Here is a 19,386-nt window from a genome sequence, read left to right on the forward strand (position 1 = left end):
AAGCCCTAAAGCAGTGAGATCTGGGGCTGCTGGACTGGCGTTTGTTACCATGAGTATCCCTTGGCTTCCGGGCATAGGCTGAGACTGAACCAGCCTTCTGAGTCAGGGGTTCAGCATTGTCAAGAAACTCAGGCATAAATACTAGTGAATTGTGGAAAATGTCACTCTCCAGTGGTGGCTTGGGGTGGTCTCCGGGCTGGGGATTTCACCCCATCTCTTCCATGTTCTAGCTGCAAGACCTCAGGCAAATGCCAACTCATGCCAACCATGAGTATGTGGCCTTAGGTTGTCTCCAAGGCCTCTCTTCCCTCTTGGATCTTCTCCATTCTAGGATGTTAAGGTTTTTGGAGGCTGATCTAAAATTCCCCTTTCACAGACCATGCTGAAAACCAGGGGAGGTGTCCACACCTAACACAGCTGATTAACTTCCCTTATCTTTAAAGATCAGACCAAGAACTGTATGGAAATCTTTGATTTTTAAACCCCGCCCCCTTCCAAGTTCCCCCACTCCCACCCCTACCCCAGTTCCCATTGACTTTTGTACAGAATAAAAATGAGAGAGCAAAAGGCAGATTGGCAAAACCAAGCACCCACCTGTACAGATAGTATTCTGTACCCAGAGTGCCCCTACCCCTACCCCCTGGCAGGGTTCCTTGATATCTATCACCTCGTCACACCTTGTCAACAACCCCAGGGGAGGAGGAATCAACTCTGTGGTGTCTCTCTTTGTCTCTGTCATTGTGTGTGTTTGTCATTCTCTTTCTCTCTCTCTCTCTCTCTCTCTCTCTCTCTCTCTCTCTCTCTCTCTCTCTCTCTCTCTCACACACACACACACACACACACACACACACACACACGCACACATACACACGAACCTTTAAGACCTGGCCAGGGCTAGTTTCCCTCCTTTAGCCCAGGGCCATAGCTTTAGCCCACACTCAAGTTTCTGGCACTTCCTTCTTGGAAGATGGGGTTCAAGTGCTGACAGCCATTCCTTCATAAAGAATCCCCTTGTGCAGGCTCCTGGCCCAAGCTGGCTGCCATGGGTAGCTCTTTTCTTCCTCCTAGGAGTGCCTTTTGAGAACACAGAGTGTCAGAGCCAGATGGGACCTTCAGACTAGAGCATCTGCTAAGGACTCTAAGCCTGGCATCTGGGACCTTTTGTGAAAACTATTTTGATAACTGGATTTCAACATAATTTGTTCCTTTTGGAATTCTCTCTATTTTATTTTTATTCATTTAAGAACATGATTCTGAGAAGAGGTCCACAGGCTTCACCAGACTGCAGATCCAATGACTCACCTTATTGGGGAAACCAAGATCTGAAGAGTATACTGGAAAAAAGACCCCACTGGGAGACAGGAGATTAGGGCTCACCGTGGGACTCTGGGCAAGATAGTTCCTCTCTCTACATTCCAGTTTTCCCATATATGAAGCAGGAGAATTGGTCAGGAAGAAAGATGGACAAACAGAAAGGGAGAGAAGATAGATAAATGGATAAAGAGAGATAGATGACAGAGATAGATGACAGAGAGACAGGTAGATACCCAGACACATAGATAGACAGACAGATAGACAGATGGGTAGAAAGATAGACACATAAATAGATGGATAGAAAGACAGACAGGTAGATTGATAGATGGATGGATGGATAGATGGATGAATGGATGGATAGATGGATAGATAGATGATAGGTAGATAGAAGATGGCTAGAGATGATAGAAATGAGAGCTAGGTAATTCATAAGACACACTAATTGACCTCATGCTCTGTCATGTGGACACAAATACAAGCCTGCTCCACTGTGTTTGCCCTCAGAGAACTCATACTTCAACAAGGCAGACAGGACATAAAAGGGTGCTAGGAAGCGAGTGGAAGGGGTGAGGGCTCATGCAGTGTGGTGAACCCGGGATGGAGCAGGATAAGGCCAGATCATGCTAGCCCTTCCAAGTCTGGAGAGGTTCAGAGTCCACACTTCCTCTGGGGAGGTGACAACTCAGCAGGAGAGGACAGTGATAACAGCTGGTGTTTAGGGATTGCCTCAGAAGCCGCCTGTGAGGCAGGTGATACTCTGAGAGCATGGAATGTGATCTGGAACAGATGCTAGCCCCCTGCAGAGTCCCTCATTTTACTGCTGAGGCTGTTGGAGCCAGGGAGAGAAAGAAGCAGCCTGTGGGCCCTTGGCCCCAGACCCAGCCTAAATCCATTATTCAGGTGTGTCTTGGTTCCTGGGATTTCTCTAGCTTAGGTTCCTGAACCCTGCTCCATTTCACCAGAGCCACCTTTTTCAAACACTCAAGTTTATAAAGCTCCTTCCTCCCCTCATCATCCTGGATCTCCTATGTGCACAGACACAAAGGTAGTTAACATTGCTGGGCTTGCCCCAACATACCCACCCCACCAGGTGTGGTGTGTAATTTCAGCACCTGGGGGAGGTCTCCTGCCTAAGAGTGGGCAGCTCTTTAGGAAGATTCCTCAGGAGGAGGGAGAAGAGCCCTGGGCTTAGGAGGTGGGAAGGAGGCCCCATTGCCAGCTTGGACTCTGCCACTTTGACTAGGGCCTCTCTGGGCATTAGTTTCCTAGGTACTGCCTATTCTTACCCCCCCCCCCCCACACACACACATACACAATCTCTTTCTATGCTCTGACATCCCTCAAGTGCTCTATCTTATGGCCTCATGCCAAAGCTGTGCCCCCTCCTGCTGTCCCTTCACCCCACTTTAATTTCCAACCAGGGCACCATTGACAAAACTATGTATCAATGAATGCCTTCTGAGTAGGACTTGGAGATCCCCACCCCAGCCCTGGAAGCAGCCCTGAGGCTAGCCGGTTCAAACCCCCTCATTTTAGAGATGAGAAAACTGAGCGCCAAAGGAGGGGGGGCGGGCAACTTGTCTTCTTGAGTTCGTCCGGGTTGCCTGAGGTAGAGCCAAAGCTCCAGCCCAGATCTCTGATTCCCAGACCAACCCCAGGCTTAACGTCAAAAACCTCAGCAGGTTGGATCTTTATGTGCCAAGAGTTCACTGCAACCCATCGTCTGTCATTAGGACCTGGACCCTATCTCTGTGTGTGCTCCTGTGAGTTTGAAATTAGGGGGACTCATGCTAGAGGGACCCCAAGCCGTGTTTGGGCTCAAATGTGCACACACACGCACACACACGCGTGGGGGGTGGGAAATACCACAATGAGGAGGCAGCAGCTGATCATTCTAGTTGACTACAACCTTTGCAAATTAGAAGCCCACATGACAGGGAAATCACGTCACATCACCAAGAGGCCTATGTTGTGGGAGCGTCCTCTAGTATTTCGCTGGAAGCCTGGGGATGAGACATCTGCAGATCTTTGAGGGGGGTACTTTGATTTGGGAAACAAAATGATGACAAAATCATAATGAATAATAAATAGCTCACAAAGTTAAACTTGAAATCAAGCTGATTTTTCACAGTGTGACGGGGTCAGGTACAGCCAGCCCCCTGTCACAAACTAGTCTGATTCTCCAGCTCCAGGCACGGACTGAATCCCCGAAGGTTTAGGTAACAAATTTTGATGAACAATTTCATCTGTGAATTATCCTTTTCTTCCCCTAATTAATTAGTTCTGTGGCAGCTAGACCCCTGGGTGGCTCCCTGGCCTGCACCACAGGCAGCGGTGGCCCCTGCAGAGATTTAGTTAAGAAGCCCTTCGTGCATAAGGGACTGGAAGCTAGAAGCCAAGGTGGGAGACAGGGACAGGGGACAGAGAAGGTGTTGGGGAGAGAATGGGGGGAGAAAACTGTAGTCACAGATAAGTCAAAACTTCTTTTCCCATCAGAAAAACTGAGCAGAATGCCAGCTGTCTCGTTGGAGGACAGTGCCTAGGGCTGAGTGAATTGTCAGGATCCAATCTCAGAATTCAAGTTAATCTACAGGGAGGACTTAAAATTGCCCAAAGAATTGAGGGACACTCTGGTTTTGACTCATCAGTGTGTTTGCTGATAGGCAGAGAGAAAAATATACACAGATGGATGGAGAAGCTGGACTTATTCAGCCTAGAGAGGATTCTGGGGCCCTGGGGCCTTCCAGTATTCTGAGGGCCATCAGAAGGAAGGGGGATTAGCTTTGTTCTGCTCGGCCCCACAGGGCAGAACCAACAGCAAAAGGCAAAATTGTCTTGGCTCAGTGGAGCTGTCCACTGGGTTTCTGGAAGACCTGCTTCTGAGGCTCTTGTCAGGGATGTTGTAGAGGAGAATGAAGCTTGGGAATGGGTTGAACCAGAGGCCACTGAGGTCCCTGGCAGCTCAGAGGCTGACAAGATGCTGGCATTCTTGGGAAGAATGAATGTGGTCAAGAGGCAGTGGGGAGGAGGGAGAGATGGATCAAGGGGCTGTGGGTCTAGTCTCAGGAAGTCGTGAATTCAAATCAAACCTTGGCAACTTCCTAGCTGTGTGACCCTGGTCAAGTCATTTAACCTTCATCCACCTCAGTTTGCCCATCAGGTAAAATGGGAATAACCTACCTACTACCTCTGAGGGTTTGGTGAGGATAAAATAATGTTTGTAAAGTGCTTTTGTGAATCTTAAGCGTGCCAGAGAAATGCCCCCTGTGTTACCATCTAGGGCGGGGGGAGGAGGTCCTCCATGGACTGCTTCATCTGGTTAGTGAGGAGGTCAGACTTGCTGCTCTGGCATTCAGACCCCTTTATGCGTGACTCTTCTCTGGGTCTGACAGCATCCTTTTAGACAGCCCCATCAAGAGGCAGAGCAGAGCTGAGCTGTCTTCCCAGAAGAGATGAGGTAGTTGAGGCTGCCTCAGAGTACCAGGTTAATGCCCCAGGCTCTCTGACTTCAGGTCCACTAGACAGCAGGATGATTCACCTTCTCACTGTGCCTGGCACCATGGGTGTGCATGGGCATTTAGTGGAACTGTGAGTGGGAGGGGAAGAGGAGGGCAGCTCCCTGCCTAGACTGTGAAGGGAGGCATGCCAGGGGCCCTTACCCTAGGAGATGCCCTAGATTTTAAAACGTGCCTTTGTGTGGGTCACCGTCATTTGGGGATCTCACCCTCCCATCCCTTGCCCCACTGAGCCCTCCCTCGGAACAAGGGACAAACAGACACTGTAGAAGGACCAAGAGTGGAGAAGTCTGCACAAAAGGGTATGCATCATTCAGGACCACCAGCTCCCACCTCCCCACCTAGAAGAGGGAAGAGTACTTCATCATTTGTTTACTATTTGTTACAGTTTGGTTCCATTTAGTCCCATCCTTTTTTTTGCACAGAGAAGGAAATTAAGGCTGAGAGAGGTGTTCTTTAACACCAGATTGGAGCTTTGAGACCTTGGATTCCAATTCCAGCTCTGCCCTTGATTACCAGGGAGCTCTGGGCACATCTTCCCCACTCTGGGGCTCAGTTTTCTCTTCATTAAAATGGGAGCGTTATAAAGATCCCTTGACATTGGAGTCCCGGTCTGCCCACCACTCACTATTCCTGTCCTTCTTTTCAGGCACCATGGGCAAACAGAACAGTAAGCTGGCCCCGGAGGTGATGGAGGACCTAGTCAAGAGCACTGAGTTCAATGAACATGAGCTCAAACAGTGGTACAAAGGCTTCCTCAAGGATTGTCCCAGCGGCCGCCTCAACCTCGAGGAATTCCAGCAGCTCTACGTGAAGGTGCGCCTGCCCGGGATGGGGAGGAGGCCCAACTTTGGGGGGCAGCATCTGGGAGGGGGACCCGACATTGGGGGCAGTGCTGGCATCTGTAGGGAGGGCCACGTGTGGCTCTGATTCACCCTCAAGAGAAACATCCTGCATACGGTTGTCAAATGGTCTCCCAAAGGCAGAGGGGTCTGGCCCTCCCCGGCTTTCCAATGCCCCCTGGCTCCCTGGGGCATGTAGGAAGCATCGCAGAATTCAGCAGCATTTTGGAGGGGCTCCTCAGTGCAAAGTCCTAGGCGGGGAATCAAAGGAAGTTTACCCTCTCCTCAGGGGATACAGCCCAAATTCGTTGGCATAAATCATAGGGCCCTAGATGGAGAGCTGACAGGCATCTTTAAGACTAAACCCCTCATTTTACAGTAGAGGAAATTGAAGCAGTCAGAGTGACTTGACCAGTGTCACATGGCCAGCCAGTGTCTGAGGCAGGATTCAAACCCAGTCCTCTTCACTACAGCACAGTGCCCTCCCTTCACTGCCTGCACAAGCCAATTCCTCCTCACCTGTCCATGAAAAATCAGTTGGAGCCTTAGCAATTAGCCTCAGTACAAAGGGCCTGGGGTATACAGTTCATTTCAGAGAGCACCTGAGCCCTTTGGGGTGCTTGCTGTACTCTAAAACCCTCCCAATTCCCTTCATTCTCATTCCCTTGTTGGTTCTGATGGTGGTGTGTATTTGCTTCCTTCTCCTTTCAGGGCATCAGGGCTTTCTGGGTTGCCTCTGCCCATTCACTCTCTCCCCTGCCTACCCACCAGTCTGGCTTCTGAGATGGTCCCATGCCTAGAACCTTTACTTTCCACGCTCTGCTCCAGTACTGCCCCCTCCCCCATGTAGTCCTCCCTGATTCCCCCAGCTGACCAAGATCTCTCCCTCCTCACACTTGCCTCTAGGATGAATCGTTGGATCTCTGGTTACCTTGTATCATGCATGGCATACCCATAACCTAATCTAGTGGTCCCCCTCAATAGATGGGAAGCTATTTGAAGGCAAAGTCCACTTTATTTTTCAGGAGCAATGGGAGGGGGCTTTCAAAGAGGCTGATTGTTCCAGAGTGGAAGGGGCAGCCTTGAGAGCTGGTGCACTCCCCCTCTTTGACAAGCCTCAAGCGCTGTCTGCGATTCTTGATTGGAATTCCATTTGCATAGGGGCTGGCTGCTTTCAGAGAGTATGGTTCATCTCTGACTCCCAGTGCCTGTCTTAGAGAGGTGAGGCGATTGGGTCGAGGTTTTAGACCTGGTCAATGGTTGAGCCAGGACCTCAGTTCTCAGCTCCTCCTTCTAAGACCATCACAGACCCACCCAGAGCTCTAGAACCCCAGTCCTCGCTCAGCCGCTAACTCCCTCTGTGGCCTTGGACATTGTGCTGCCCCCATGTGCCTCGATGTCCTCTGTAAAATAAAGGTGTTTGAGTTAGGAAGCATCTGAGTTTCCCTCCAGCTAGTCCTCACTGTCATCCAAGTTTCTGCCATTGCATTGAAGGAAAGGAAGGTAGACAAAACAGTTCTGAAATGTAGTACAGACTTCTCTGCATGTTTTATATGGACAGATCAGATGTCCCCTGCATCAGTGGGGGGCAGAGAGGGGTATGGTCAAAGGAACAAGTCCTGTACAGAAAGAGGAATTGTTTAAGTAAATGGGGAGGCTGAGTACAAAAGAGAATCCCACAGTTGAGGAAAGAGCATTCGGAATGTCTGTGGAGGAAGTAAGGGTTGCTTATAGCCCAGCCAGCCCTGTGTGGCTGGACGGGAGGTGAAAGTAACTCCAGGTCTGGACCCACCGAGAGAGAGAGAGAGAGAGAGAGAGAGAGAGAGAGAGAGAGAGAGAGAGAGAGAGAGGCCAAGAGAGAGAGGGCTCTTATTGCCCATCCCCAATCAGCAGGGACAGAGTTTGCCTCTCAGTCATCCATAAAGCTCAGATCCTGCTACCAAGGATTCCTGCACATCTCTCTGGGTTCGGAGCCCTGTGGGGTGATGGTCAGGCTCCTAGCTCAATGTCATCTGTTAGGAGAAGCCAACCTTCTCCCCCATGGTGCTGGTCCACAGCTGTCAGAAGCAGCTGCCTCCCTAATTCATCTCTCTCCAGGACAACCCCCGTCTCCTGAGTTCTACTTTGTCTCTGTCATAGAGATCCAAGCTTCATGGGAGGAACAGCCTTCAAGGCAAAGAAAGCCAGCAGGAGAGGGTATCCAGACTGGCTTCCGTCTGTCGGCCTCCAACTGGTCCATTCTTATGTTGTACATCCAAGGCCTGAGGTGTCCCTCTGAAGAGCCATCCCAGGGTAGGGCCAGGGCTCCAGATATAGTAAGGAGGGGTCAAGGGAGGCATCATCGAGGAAAGGCAGGGCAAGCAGAAAGGATGTTAGCTGACCGACCGCAGAGAGGCGAGGGAGGGATTATGTAACAGGACCTGAGAGGAGTCGGAACTAGACAAGAGATGAGGATGGAATGTTTATAGAAACTTCCATTAGTGTGTTGGGAAAGTGCCAGTATTTCCACCCGCTGAGGCCCCTCCCCAGGTTCCCCCAGCGGCTCCCTATGGGCCTCTGAGAGGAGCTGAGCACAGTGGCCCGATCCGGCCAGGGCCGCTCCCTTGCGGGGAGCTCCCAGCCCCAGGCTGCTGGAATCCCTGCCTCTGCATGGGGCAGCCAGGACCTGGAGCCACACCTGGAAGAAGGTCCAGTCTGGCTCTCCCACCTGCTACCCCGTGGGATGCGGGGCCAATCACTTAGTTGTTGGAGACCGTTTCCTCCCAAATGCAGAAGGGGCTACCTCCGCCAGAAGGCACCATGGGGAAAACATTTTGCAGACTCTAAATCATGATGGACGGCAGTCAGCTGACAGACTTCTGTTATGTGCTAGACCCTGTGCCAGACTCTAGGTGGAGATGTGAGGGCCAAACCACAAATATCATTTACCTTCAAATGTGCTGATATTTGTAAAGCATCTTGCACACAGTAGGTCTTAATAAATGTTTCTTCTCTTCTCCTTCCTAGAAAATTAGATTCCACAGAGATGCATGGAGGTGGGAAATGGAAATGGGAGGAAATGGGGTGGAATGGTGTGTAACAACCTGGAAAGATCAACCATTCAACATGTATTGAGCACCTACTATGTGCTAGGCCTGTGCTTAGCCCTGGGGATGCTCCATGCCTGTAAGGAGCTAACGGTCTGAGCACAAACAGGTGCAGAGGTAGAGACAGGAGGCTGTAAGTGACCAAGCAAAGGGATGAAAGAGGGAGCCATGGAGAGGTCTGGAGTGGGCTCACTGCCCAGACAGGGAAGGGCCAGGACGTGCCTGCCTGCCTCAGTGTCCTTAGCTGTAAAATGACAGGGTCGAACTGACCCCTGCAGCCTCTGACCCTGACGGCCTCTGATCCATGCCTTTCTCACTCTCTCCACTGCACGCACCATGGTGTAATGAAATCTGCATATTGTCTGTTTTCAACAGTCCTCTTGATTGCCGGCCTGAGATGAATGAATCTGATTGCCGATTCAGGGGGGACAAACCCAGCATTAAGAGGATGCACACACTGGGAAGGGGCCTGGCCACTGCCCAGTAATTGAGTTAGGAATGAAATGCACCCCCCTTCAGACTGGCTGAACTTCCCAGGCCTTCCCTAGCCCCTGGAGCATAGAGGAAGCTAGGCTTAGGGGCTGGGGGCCCCCTGGAGCATAGGGCAAGCTGGACTTGGGGGCTGGCCTTCTCTAGCACCTGGATCAAGACTGAGGCCTGGAAGTGCTAGCTGGAGCTGAGTCAGGGTTTGTTGAGTGAATGCATAAAGGCATGGAGGAGGGAGCAGGAAGGCCCTCTCCTGACCTGGGCTACTGACTAGGGGGCCACACTGGCCTACATCTTGGCCCTTTCACCTGAAACTTTCTTCACAACGGCCTTGGAGGGTTGCTATGCCTATATACTGATCAGTCAATCCACAAGCTTTGGCTGAGACCTAGTGGGCTCCAAGAACCAAGCCAAGCATGGGAGAGGTAAAAGCCCAAGTGAGACAGGCCTGTCCTCAAGGACAGGATAAGCAGACAGAAGCTCCCAGAGGGAAGCCACTCCCCAAGATCCCTCCCTCCAGCAGGAATTTCGCCACCTGATGGGAACAGTCAGCCCCGCCATGCCTGTCACACTACATCTCTTAGCCCAGCCTTGGCCAAGTCCTTTCCCCTCCTGGGCCTCTGCTCTCTTCTGAAATCGCTTTTATCTGACTCAGAAATCTTGGGATCTAAAACAGAAAATCCACATGCCGAATCTCCAGATGAGGCTGCTTTTAATACATGGTTAGGGAATTGGATTGAATCAGAAAACCTGCCAGTGACCAGCTGTGTGGCCATGGGCAAGCCCATGACCCCCTGAGGCCTGAGTTTCCTGTTCTGTAAAATAGGGATGATAAACGCTACCCAGTCTCCTTCCTGGAGCTGTTTTGGTGATAAAATAAGGTAGTGCTTTTAAAACCACTTTATAAGTGCTAAGTTCTCTATAAACTACAAACGGCTGTGGAAACTCATTCCACCCAAAAGCCATCAGCCGGAAGAGCCCTGTGGGAAAGCCTTGCTGAGACAGGACAGATGAGACTGCGTCCGTTATCTCTCGCCCCTGCTGGAACTTTGAAGCTAACTAGGCCATCCTTGGCCCTTCAGTCACTGTCCCTGGCAGCAAATGATGAGGTAGGGATGCAAGGGCTACTTATCTTGAAAAGCTCTGATGCCATCAGGCCTGGGCCCTAAAAATAACTAACCCAAGGCCAGGGAGCCTCGGCCTCACCATCAACCCGAATACCAAGCCCGCAGCACATGCCCCTCTCCTGGCTGGGCTTTCCCCAGGGTGGTGGTGGCTGAGTTCTTTTCTCAGTCATCACTGAGGGTGAAAAGTGTTGGGCATTCTGAAGAATCTGACCTACATCTGAAAATAGCCAGGCCGGTCCCAACTCCAAGGATGGCCACACATAGAGGGTATACAAAGATGGTGTTTACTAATGTAAAGCCCAGGACTTGGGTTAAAACAGTCAGTCACAGGAGTACAAGATGGAAGAGACGTGGGTAGGATGTGGTGTAAATAAGATGGAGGGGCTCTCAGGATCTGTAAGCACACACTATTAGGGTCATGTGCCACATAGTTAGAAAAGCTCACGGAAACCCATGATGGTGGGGGTGCCCAAGTGCAGAGAAGAGGAGGGAGAACCTTGCAGGTGCAGGGCACAGCATATGCAAAAGCATGGAGGGGAGAGATTCTGAGTCACAGAGGGAAACAGGAACATTGAGTGTGCAAAGGGCTGTAGCAGGAAAGAAAATCTGGAGACAGATTGTGAAGGACTTTAAAGGCCATATAGTTTTATGCTAGAAACAATAGGGAGCCCCTGGGAAGTCTTGAGTTGTGGGGGTCTAACAAGGTCAGTCTCACTCCTTAGGAAGGTCATTCTGCCAGCTGTATTGCTGAGGGGTTGGAGGTAGGTGAGGCTGGCTATGGGGAGACCAGGGGACAGATGAGTGGCAGAGCTAGAATCTATGAGAGGCATAGCTACAGGGGGATCTAGAAGCCCCATGTGAGTCAGTGATGGAAGATGTGTCTGCCACGAAATCCAGTGACATCTTGGGCCGATTAACCACACAGCCAATGAGCATTTATGAAGCACTTACTGTGTGCAAGGCAGGAATCCTTAAGGAAAGGAGAGCCCTGCTGGGCTTTGTCCTGATCAGACCATATCTGCACTCTTACGTGCAGCTCCAGGGTGGGGAAAGGCCAGAAACATCACTTGGAGAAACTGGGGATATTAGCCTGAATGTGCTGGCTGTCACTGGTCAGAGGGATTGACTTGCTCTGGGTGACCCTTGCAGGCAGTCCCAGGCACAGGTGGGATCAGCCCTGGGGGGCAGGGCACAGGTGGGATAAGCCCCAGGTGCAGGTGGAGTTGACCCAGTTAGACTTGTTCTAAAAAAGAATTTCCTGACCATGGGAGTGATCGAGATGTGGTCAGTTGGCCTGCCCTGGTGACGCCTGACTTGTGTTATAAGTAGCAGGCTCTCTTTCAGGGCATGGATTGAACTAGAAGGCTGCTGAGGTTTCTTCCAACTCCAGAATTCTCTGATGCTGTAGCTAAAGCTGTCCAAGAGGAAAGGGACTTCTATCTGTTCCCCCTACCCCCACTCCACATCGCACACATGTAGGCATGATGCTCCATTTCCCACCTCCATGACTTTGTATAGGCTGCCCCCACTGCCTGGAGAGGTGGTGAGTTTCCTGTCTTAGAAACTATCTCCTGTCTTAGTGAAAACAGAGACTTGGTTACGTGGGTGCTGTGCAGTTCTGCATCAGCCCAAAGGTTGTTCCCGGCTTTAGTGAAAGTATAAGAACGTGGCTGGGTATTAGGTATTGTGACAGGCTCAATGTCCAGCTTCCACCTGAGTTAAGGGGAGGCCGAGCTGCTGCCTGAAGAAGGGGTGCTAAGGGGACAGTCCTGCCTCCCCTCTGCTCCACATGGCCTCGGGGAGCTGTCCAGGCTGTAAGAATCCCCAACGAATGAATGGCCATCATCCCCAAAGCACTTTGCTAGGAGCAGATACAAAGACAGAAACAGAGTAGTCCCTGTCCTCAGGAGGCTTGTGGGGTTTGTCCTTTGTTCTCGACATCAAGGAGATGATGCCGGGACTTGCATTGATTCGATTAGAGTGAGGCAGGACTGTGTGAGGTCACCAGCCTCACCATCTTCCCTTGAGCCGTCAGGGTCCAGTGGCCAGATGTCATTTACATTCTGAGATGGACGCAATAGTAGCAAATATAATGTAATTAGTAACTGTATGGGGCCTTAAGGTTTGCCAAGTCCAGTTACACGTGCTATCCATGTTGATCTTTACAATAGTCCTGTGAAGTAGGCGTTATTATTTGTCCATTTTACAGATGAGGAAACTGAGGCAGACAGAGGTGAAGTGACTTGCCCAAGGGTCACAGTACTGTGACACAGTATCTGAAGCCAGATTTGAACTCAGGCCTTCCTCACTCCCGGCCCGCCACTTGTTTATGCAAATGGGTAAATAAACATACATACATACATCTATAGAAAGAGAGGGAGAGAGAGAGGAGGAGAAAGAAGATGGTGGGAGAGAGAGGAGAGAGGGAGCGAGTGTGCTTGTGCACTGTTGGGTAGAGTAGGAGGGCAGCCAGTGAGACAAAGGAGAAGTGGACCCGGGAAGTCCATGAGGCTGAGGCCATCCTCAGCACTGAGAGGAGGGCAGATGGTGGATGAGGAGGAGGACATGCTGGATAACCTTCAAGACAGCAGGTTCAGCTCTTAGTTTAGTTTTAGTCACTTTTTATAAAAAATTTTTATTTATTTCTTCTGCTTTATGTCATCTTCATTTCCCAGTGGATCTCTGTCCCACCCCTCTCCAAGAACGGACCCTTTTTGGCACAGGACCCAGCCTAAAGGAGGCATTATGTCAATGTTAGTGGTGGTGGCTGTTTTCTTGGCTCTGCCCCCTTCACTCTGCATCAATCCATACACGTCTTCTTATGCTCCTCTTTGGGCCTCACATTTCTATCAGGCCCATGTGCCACATGGGCACCCACTTTGCTTGGCCACATTAATGCTGCCACTAGGAAGGCTTTGAGTTGTATGGGACCCTTCTAACTTCGTGTTTTTGTTTACCCTTCATTATCTCCTTCATAAAGAATTCTCAGTCACACCCTCATCCCCAGAGATTATGGGAAGAGGGTATGTAGAGATGCCAGCTCCCATCCCAGACAGTGAGGGGAAGGCTAGAGTGACAGCAACAGCAACCTGGCCTGGCTCCAAGTGAGATATCAGAATGGAGCCTCTGCCCAAGAGCAATAGACTGGGGAATATGCATAGAAGCTGTATAGTGGGACTGAGATGGAGGGTCCAGGCTGCCAGTTCTCTCTCTCTCTCTCTCTCTCTCTCTCTCTCTCTCTCTCTCTCACACACACACACACACACACACACACACACACACACACTCACCTGTCAATCAATAAATAAGCATTCACTAGGTACCTACTACGTATGAGGTGCTGGGAATCCAAGTCCAAAGGATGAGATCACCCACAAAGAGATCCTGCTCTAAAGATGACGGCCTGCCCGTGGGCCAGAAATGACACTATTGGCAATGGAGGAACATGCAAAGAGGTACCATGTAGGCTCTCTATCAGAAAAAGCTTCCGAATGGCTTTCTGGAAGTGGGATGGTCTGGTTGGGGAGGTAGTGAGCTCCCCCTTCCTGGGGATCTTCCAGCACCAGTTAGATCTGAGTGGAAATTCCTTTCCTTCACCATTGGACTCTCCAGTTCTGTGCTTCTGGCTTGAATGTCTTACTTCCTCTCTGCCTTTGGCCACATCCTTACTATTTTCTAAATCTCAATTTCCTCATCTGTAAAATTGGTGGGAGGGTTGGATCAGGTGACATCTGAGGTCCTTCCTGGCTCTGTGACCCTGTGGTGGCACAGAGTGATCTCAGCTGAGCTTCTCACTGCCTGTGAGATCTTGGATTTTCTGTGGGCCTGTTTATTCCTCTGGAAGCTGGATCTTGGACTAGATCCTAAGTGACACCAGGGTAAGGGAAGTCGGAAAGGGGGCAGAGCCAAGTCTTGGATCCCTAGATCCAGGATCTCAGGACGTGGAGAGCCCCTCTTGCCAAGGCCAGTCTCTTTCCAAGCTCAGGTCATCCCATTCTGTCCCATCTTCTCTGACAGATGAGATCACCTCCTTTATCTTCATCCTCTGCCTCTCCTCTGCCCTGTCTGCTCCCCTGCTGCCTGCAAACATGCCCATTTTTGCCCTGTCCTCTGAAGACCCTCACTCCATCCATCTGTCATCCCATATCTTTCCTCCCTTTTGTGGCTACCCTCCTAGAGAAAGCCATCTACACTGAGAACCTTACCTTCCTCTCATGCACTTTTTTAGCTCTCAGCAGTCTTGACTTCTGACCTCATCAGCCTACCAAAACCGCCCTCTCCAAAGTGATCAATGATCACTGAATGGCCCTTTCTCCATCCTCCTCCTTGACCTCTCTGAGGTCTTTTACTCTGCTGGTCACTCTCTTCTCTTTTATAGAAGAGAGGACTCTCAGGATTCTGTGACCTCCTCTCTCCTGGCTCCCCTCCTTCCTGTCTGGATACTCCTGCTCTGTCTCCTCTGCTGGGTCTTCATCAAGGGCATGACCTGAAGGCATCCCTTCAGGGCTCTACCATGGCCCTCTTCTCCTATACTAGTATATCTGTGTGTATGTGTATGTGTATGTACATATGTAGACACACATATATGTACATACATGCATACTATTATACTTGGCAATCAACGGTTATATGTTGTGTATGTACACACACACACATACACACATACCTGTGCACACACTATTATACTTGGGCATCTCATCAGCTCCCATGGATTCCACCATCATCTCTTTGCATATAATTCTTAGCTTGGTTTGTCCATGTAATCTGGCTCCTAACTCCAGACTTACATCTCCAGCTGCTCATTGGATATCTCAAATCTTACATCCACTAAACATCTTAAACTCACCACGTCCAAAACAGGACTTATGTTCTGTCTTCCAACAATGTACCTCCTTTTGGAACTCGATTATTCATGTTGAGAACACCAGTATCCTCCCAGTCACCCAGGCTTGCAACCAAGATGCCATCCCCTCCTCGCCCTCAGCCCCTCTGTCCAATAATCACTTGCCAGTTCCCATCAGTCAGTTTTCTCTTTCGTGATATCTCTCACATACACCCCCTTCTCTCCTCTAGTGTTGCCTTCACCCTGACATCAGAATTGTAAAGTGCTTAGCCCAGTACGTGGCACATGAGTGCTGTAGAAATGTGCGCTATTATTAGCCACCAAACCACCCCGAGCCTCCACCCTCCATGTGTAATTCCTTCTTGGTGACCAAGCCCTGCTCCGGGGCTCCTGCTCAGACTGCTCCTGCCTGCATAATACCCACTCTCACCCACTCTCTCCTTCTACCCAGTTAGACTGGACTAGGGTAACCTGTGCCTCACCCCAGTTCAAGGCTGCTATCCCTAAAGCCCTTCAGGGAAAGAAGGTGGGGCACCCCTCCCAGAGGACCACACCTCAGCTTTCCAGGACAATTGAAACCCCTTCAACTGCTGCTGAATCATTTCCCATGGAGCTCTGGCTCATGCTATACAAATGAATCACCAGAAACAGAGCACTCCCAGGAATGACTTTAACATGGAATCCATGGAAAACGAAGGAGTGGGTCTGCCTTAGCTGTGAGCCCCCTCCCAGTGGTACCCACCTATATTTCATGTTCCAAGGTCCTTTCCACTTCTGACGTTCTCCGATCCATGTTCTAAGACTTAATAGTATATTAAAAATTCTACATGTTACTTTCAAAGCTGTCCTACTTGTATGCGCTTTCTTCCATTTTTTCTATTCATTTTGTTCATATATTTTTACTTTCTTCCCTCTTTTTTTCCAATTAATATTTATTTTCTCTCATTCTTATTTCCTCCAATATCTAATTTTTAAATGAAAAATGAAACTCATAACAAGTATGCACAAACAGAGGAGATTGCCACGTTGTGTATGTGCCATTCTGCATCCCTGGGAGGAGGCAGGGAGCATCCTTCATCTTGGGTCCTCAGGATTGTTCATGGCAGTGATCCACGGTTTTTACTTTACAATCTTGTGTCTCATGGTGTGAATCACTGTCCTGGTATTTCTCACTTTGCTCTGCTTCAGCTCATTGAATTTCCATCTTCCCAATAGTGTCCGTTTCATATGGCTCAGAATTCCATGCCCTTCATAGACTTCAGCCTAACCATGTAGTGGGGTCCTTCAGTTAGTGCCCAGCTCTTTCCCATCACAAACAGAGCTCTGTGATTATTTATGTTTGTGTGGAGGGATCCTTTTCCTCTGTCCTTGACCCTTTTGGGTGGAGTGGTATCACCAGGTCAAAGGTTATTAACCAGATTGTGACATTTTTGGCATAACGTTTTCCAGAATGTCTGGACCACCTCACAGCTCTACCAACTATGTGCCTGTTTTCCCACAGCTCCTCCAGCATTTGTCATTTTCCTCTTTTGTCATCCTTGTAAGTCAGAAGCCCTGATCCCAAGGGATTCATGGATAGATTTCATTTTTTTTTATTTACTCACTTTTGGTTTCCTTTTTAGTTTAATCCTATGTATTTTACCTTAGGTGTTTAAAAACATTCTCCTGAGAAGGGCTCCAAAGGCATTACCAGCCTAATGAGGACACAAGAAAGATGAAGAACCCCTGTCTTGTGGTCTGGTCTGGCTCTGCCATTCCAAAGTCCCTCTGTCCAATGACCCCTCCAAACCCTGATATCCCAAGCGTAATGTTCCTTCCAGGGGCAGCCTGAATTGGGGGAGAGGAGTTGCAACCTTCTAGGACTGCATGGGAGGAGGTACATTGCAAGTGGTAACCTTTGACATCTCAAGCATGGCTGTCAGCTAGCTCAGGTCTGCCCACATGTCGCATGCCCTCAGACCCCTGGGCCTTTGGTCAGCCACACTCCCTCATCTTTGACTCTTTGCTTGGATCTCAGGCACCCCCACACCTGGGCATGCAGCTGCAAGGCTGGTTATTCTTACAGAGCCAGGTGACTAAGCTGAAAGTCACTTGACCAAGGAGCCAGATTGTTCAGAGCAAACTGCATTCCTCTCATCGTAGATGTGGCGCTGGGAATGGGCACCCCCCCATATTCCCACCCCTTGGCTGAGTCCAACCCCATCATGTTGTTCAGATGAGGAAAATGAGCCCCAGAAGGCCAGGGGACATAGGTGCTGTCCTATGGTGCGATTTCATAAATGTTTGTTGAATGACTGTCCTAGAAGGTCACACGGAAAGGAAGGGGAAGAAGCATTTATCAAGCATCACTGTGTACCAGGCACTGTTCTAAGGGCTTTACATATATTACCTCCTCTGATTCTCACACCAACCATGAGAAGGAAATGCTCTATTATTCCCATTTTGCAGATGAGGGAACTGAGGCACAGAGATGGGAATGACATGCCCAGGATCATGCAGCTGATCAGTATCTGTGGTCAGATTTGAACTCAGGCCTTGCTGACTCCAAGCTCTATCCACTGGGCCACCTAGCTGCTTGGTTGGAAGGAGAGGCTGGATTTGAGCCCAGATCATTTCACTCTCAAAAGCCAGGGCTCTTTCTACCCTACTCCCCACTACCCTGCCCCATCATAGACTCTTTCTGAGCTGGGAGGAATTTCAGAGGCAACTTACCCCAGGCCACCAAGGGCTTAGGTTCTCTGAGCCTTATTTCATGCCCCTGCCCTCCCAGTCCCTCTGGGCTTTCGGGAGGATTCAGCGGGCATTTGAAGTCTTCTCAGAACTCGGTGATAGCCCTGAGGTGGGGTCATCTCTATGGAGGAGGAGGTCAGTTTCTTCTGTAAAATTAGAAAGTTGAACTGGGGGCTCTCTCTATTCCCTTTCGGATCCCTAAAATCCTGCCTTGGATGCTTGCTAGCTGAATGACCCTGGATAAGTCACTTAACTTTTGTGCCTCAGTTTCCTCACCTCTATAATGAGGAGGTTGGGCTTGGTGACCTTCCCACTTGGAATCAGGGACCCTGTAGAAGCATTCACTTTCGCTTTGAGGTGCTCTGAATCCCCTCCCCAGGTGATGGAGCTTTTCCTGGGCTAGAATCAGAGAGCCAGAAGCCTGAGGGGCCTCACTTAGGGGCTGCTAGAATGTGCCGAGGGTGACCAAGTTCCTAGTAGGGAGGGCAGACTTAGCTGAGACACCCCAGTGGCATCCAACCCTGAAGACAGGGTGTGACGGCAGTAATGTGTGTATTCTGCCCCACAAGCCCAGATCCCTCCCATCTACAGAAACAGCCGGACTTGGCTCGTCTTTCTTCAGAGAATGTGTCCAACCCCTTACTCAGCTGCTCAGGTCTGAGTGGAGGCCCAAGGGGGCCCCTCCTCTATCATCATGAGTCAGGCTTTTTAGCCAAAATCCGAGGCTCCAGAAATAGCATTTTATTTGATTTATTCATCTAAAATGTGAAATATAAAAAGCCTTGAGTTTAGTGGATGGAGAGAGCCCCACAGAGAGTCAAGGAGCCTGGTGTTGCCTCCCACACAAACACCCACTTTTGTTTGACCTTGGCCACGTCCCCCGTTCCCTCACTTCACCTTTTAGGCCCTTCCCAGCTCTGATATCATCTCTCCCCTTTTCTAAGAGCAGCCCCAACTCAGAGCGTCATCACAGGAAGCCCTAAGCTCAGACCACATCTCCTAGCCGTGAGACTCTGGGTAGATCCTTTGACCTCCCTCAGGTAATAACTGTCCTTACCTCAGAGCATTTTTTGGGAGGGCCCAGTGAGGTGAGTGTGGTATCTTACCTCCTACTACCTTCTCAGACCAACCACATCGCCCTGGGGCACCCTGACCCATCACCACCACGAGCTCTGAGAGTTCACCAATGAACACCACCGTTCCTAGAGAGGACGAATCAGTCGTCTGCCCTGTCCCCCAAACCTGCAATTCTTTCCCTCCCATCTCCCAGCTTCCCCCGCTTCCTTCCGTCCTGGCTAAAATCCCAGCTTCTTCAAAGATTGCCCCAGTCTGAATGCCTTCCCAGTTACCCTGCATATACCTGGTAGGTGCCAAGTTACTTGCATGTCTCACCCATTAGACTGGGAATGGCTGGGGAGCAGGACTGGCTTTTTTGTCTTTCTT

The 19,386-nt window shown here is 50.1% G+C and overlaps 1 protein-coding gene across 1 annotated transcript in view; it reads left to right on the plus strand.

The window, feature by feature from the left end:
* VSNL1 (visinin like 1) overlaps positions 1 to 19,386 on the plus strand; it is a 78,297-nt gene that overhangs the window by 34,811 nt on the left and 24,100 nt on the right. Inside the window, exon 2 of the mRNA XM_072643880.1 lies at positions 5,479 to 5,645. Coding sequence (XP_072499981.1) covers positions 5,484 to 5,645 — 162 coding nt within the window. The 5' untranslated portion in view covers positions 5,479 to 5,483. The remainder of the gene's footprint in view (positions 1 to 5,478; positions 5,646 to 19,386) is intronic.

Source organism: Notamacropus eugenii, chromosome 1 (genome assembly GCF_028372415.1).
Source record: "Notamacropus eugenii isolate mMacEug1 chromosome 1, mMacEug1.pri_v2, whole genome shotgun sequence".
NCBI classification, from domain to species: Eukaryota; Metazoa; Chordata; class Mammalia; order Diprotodontia; family Macropodidae; genus Notamacropus; species Notamacropus eugenii.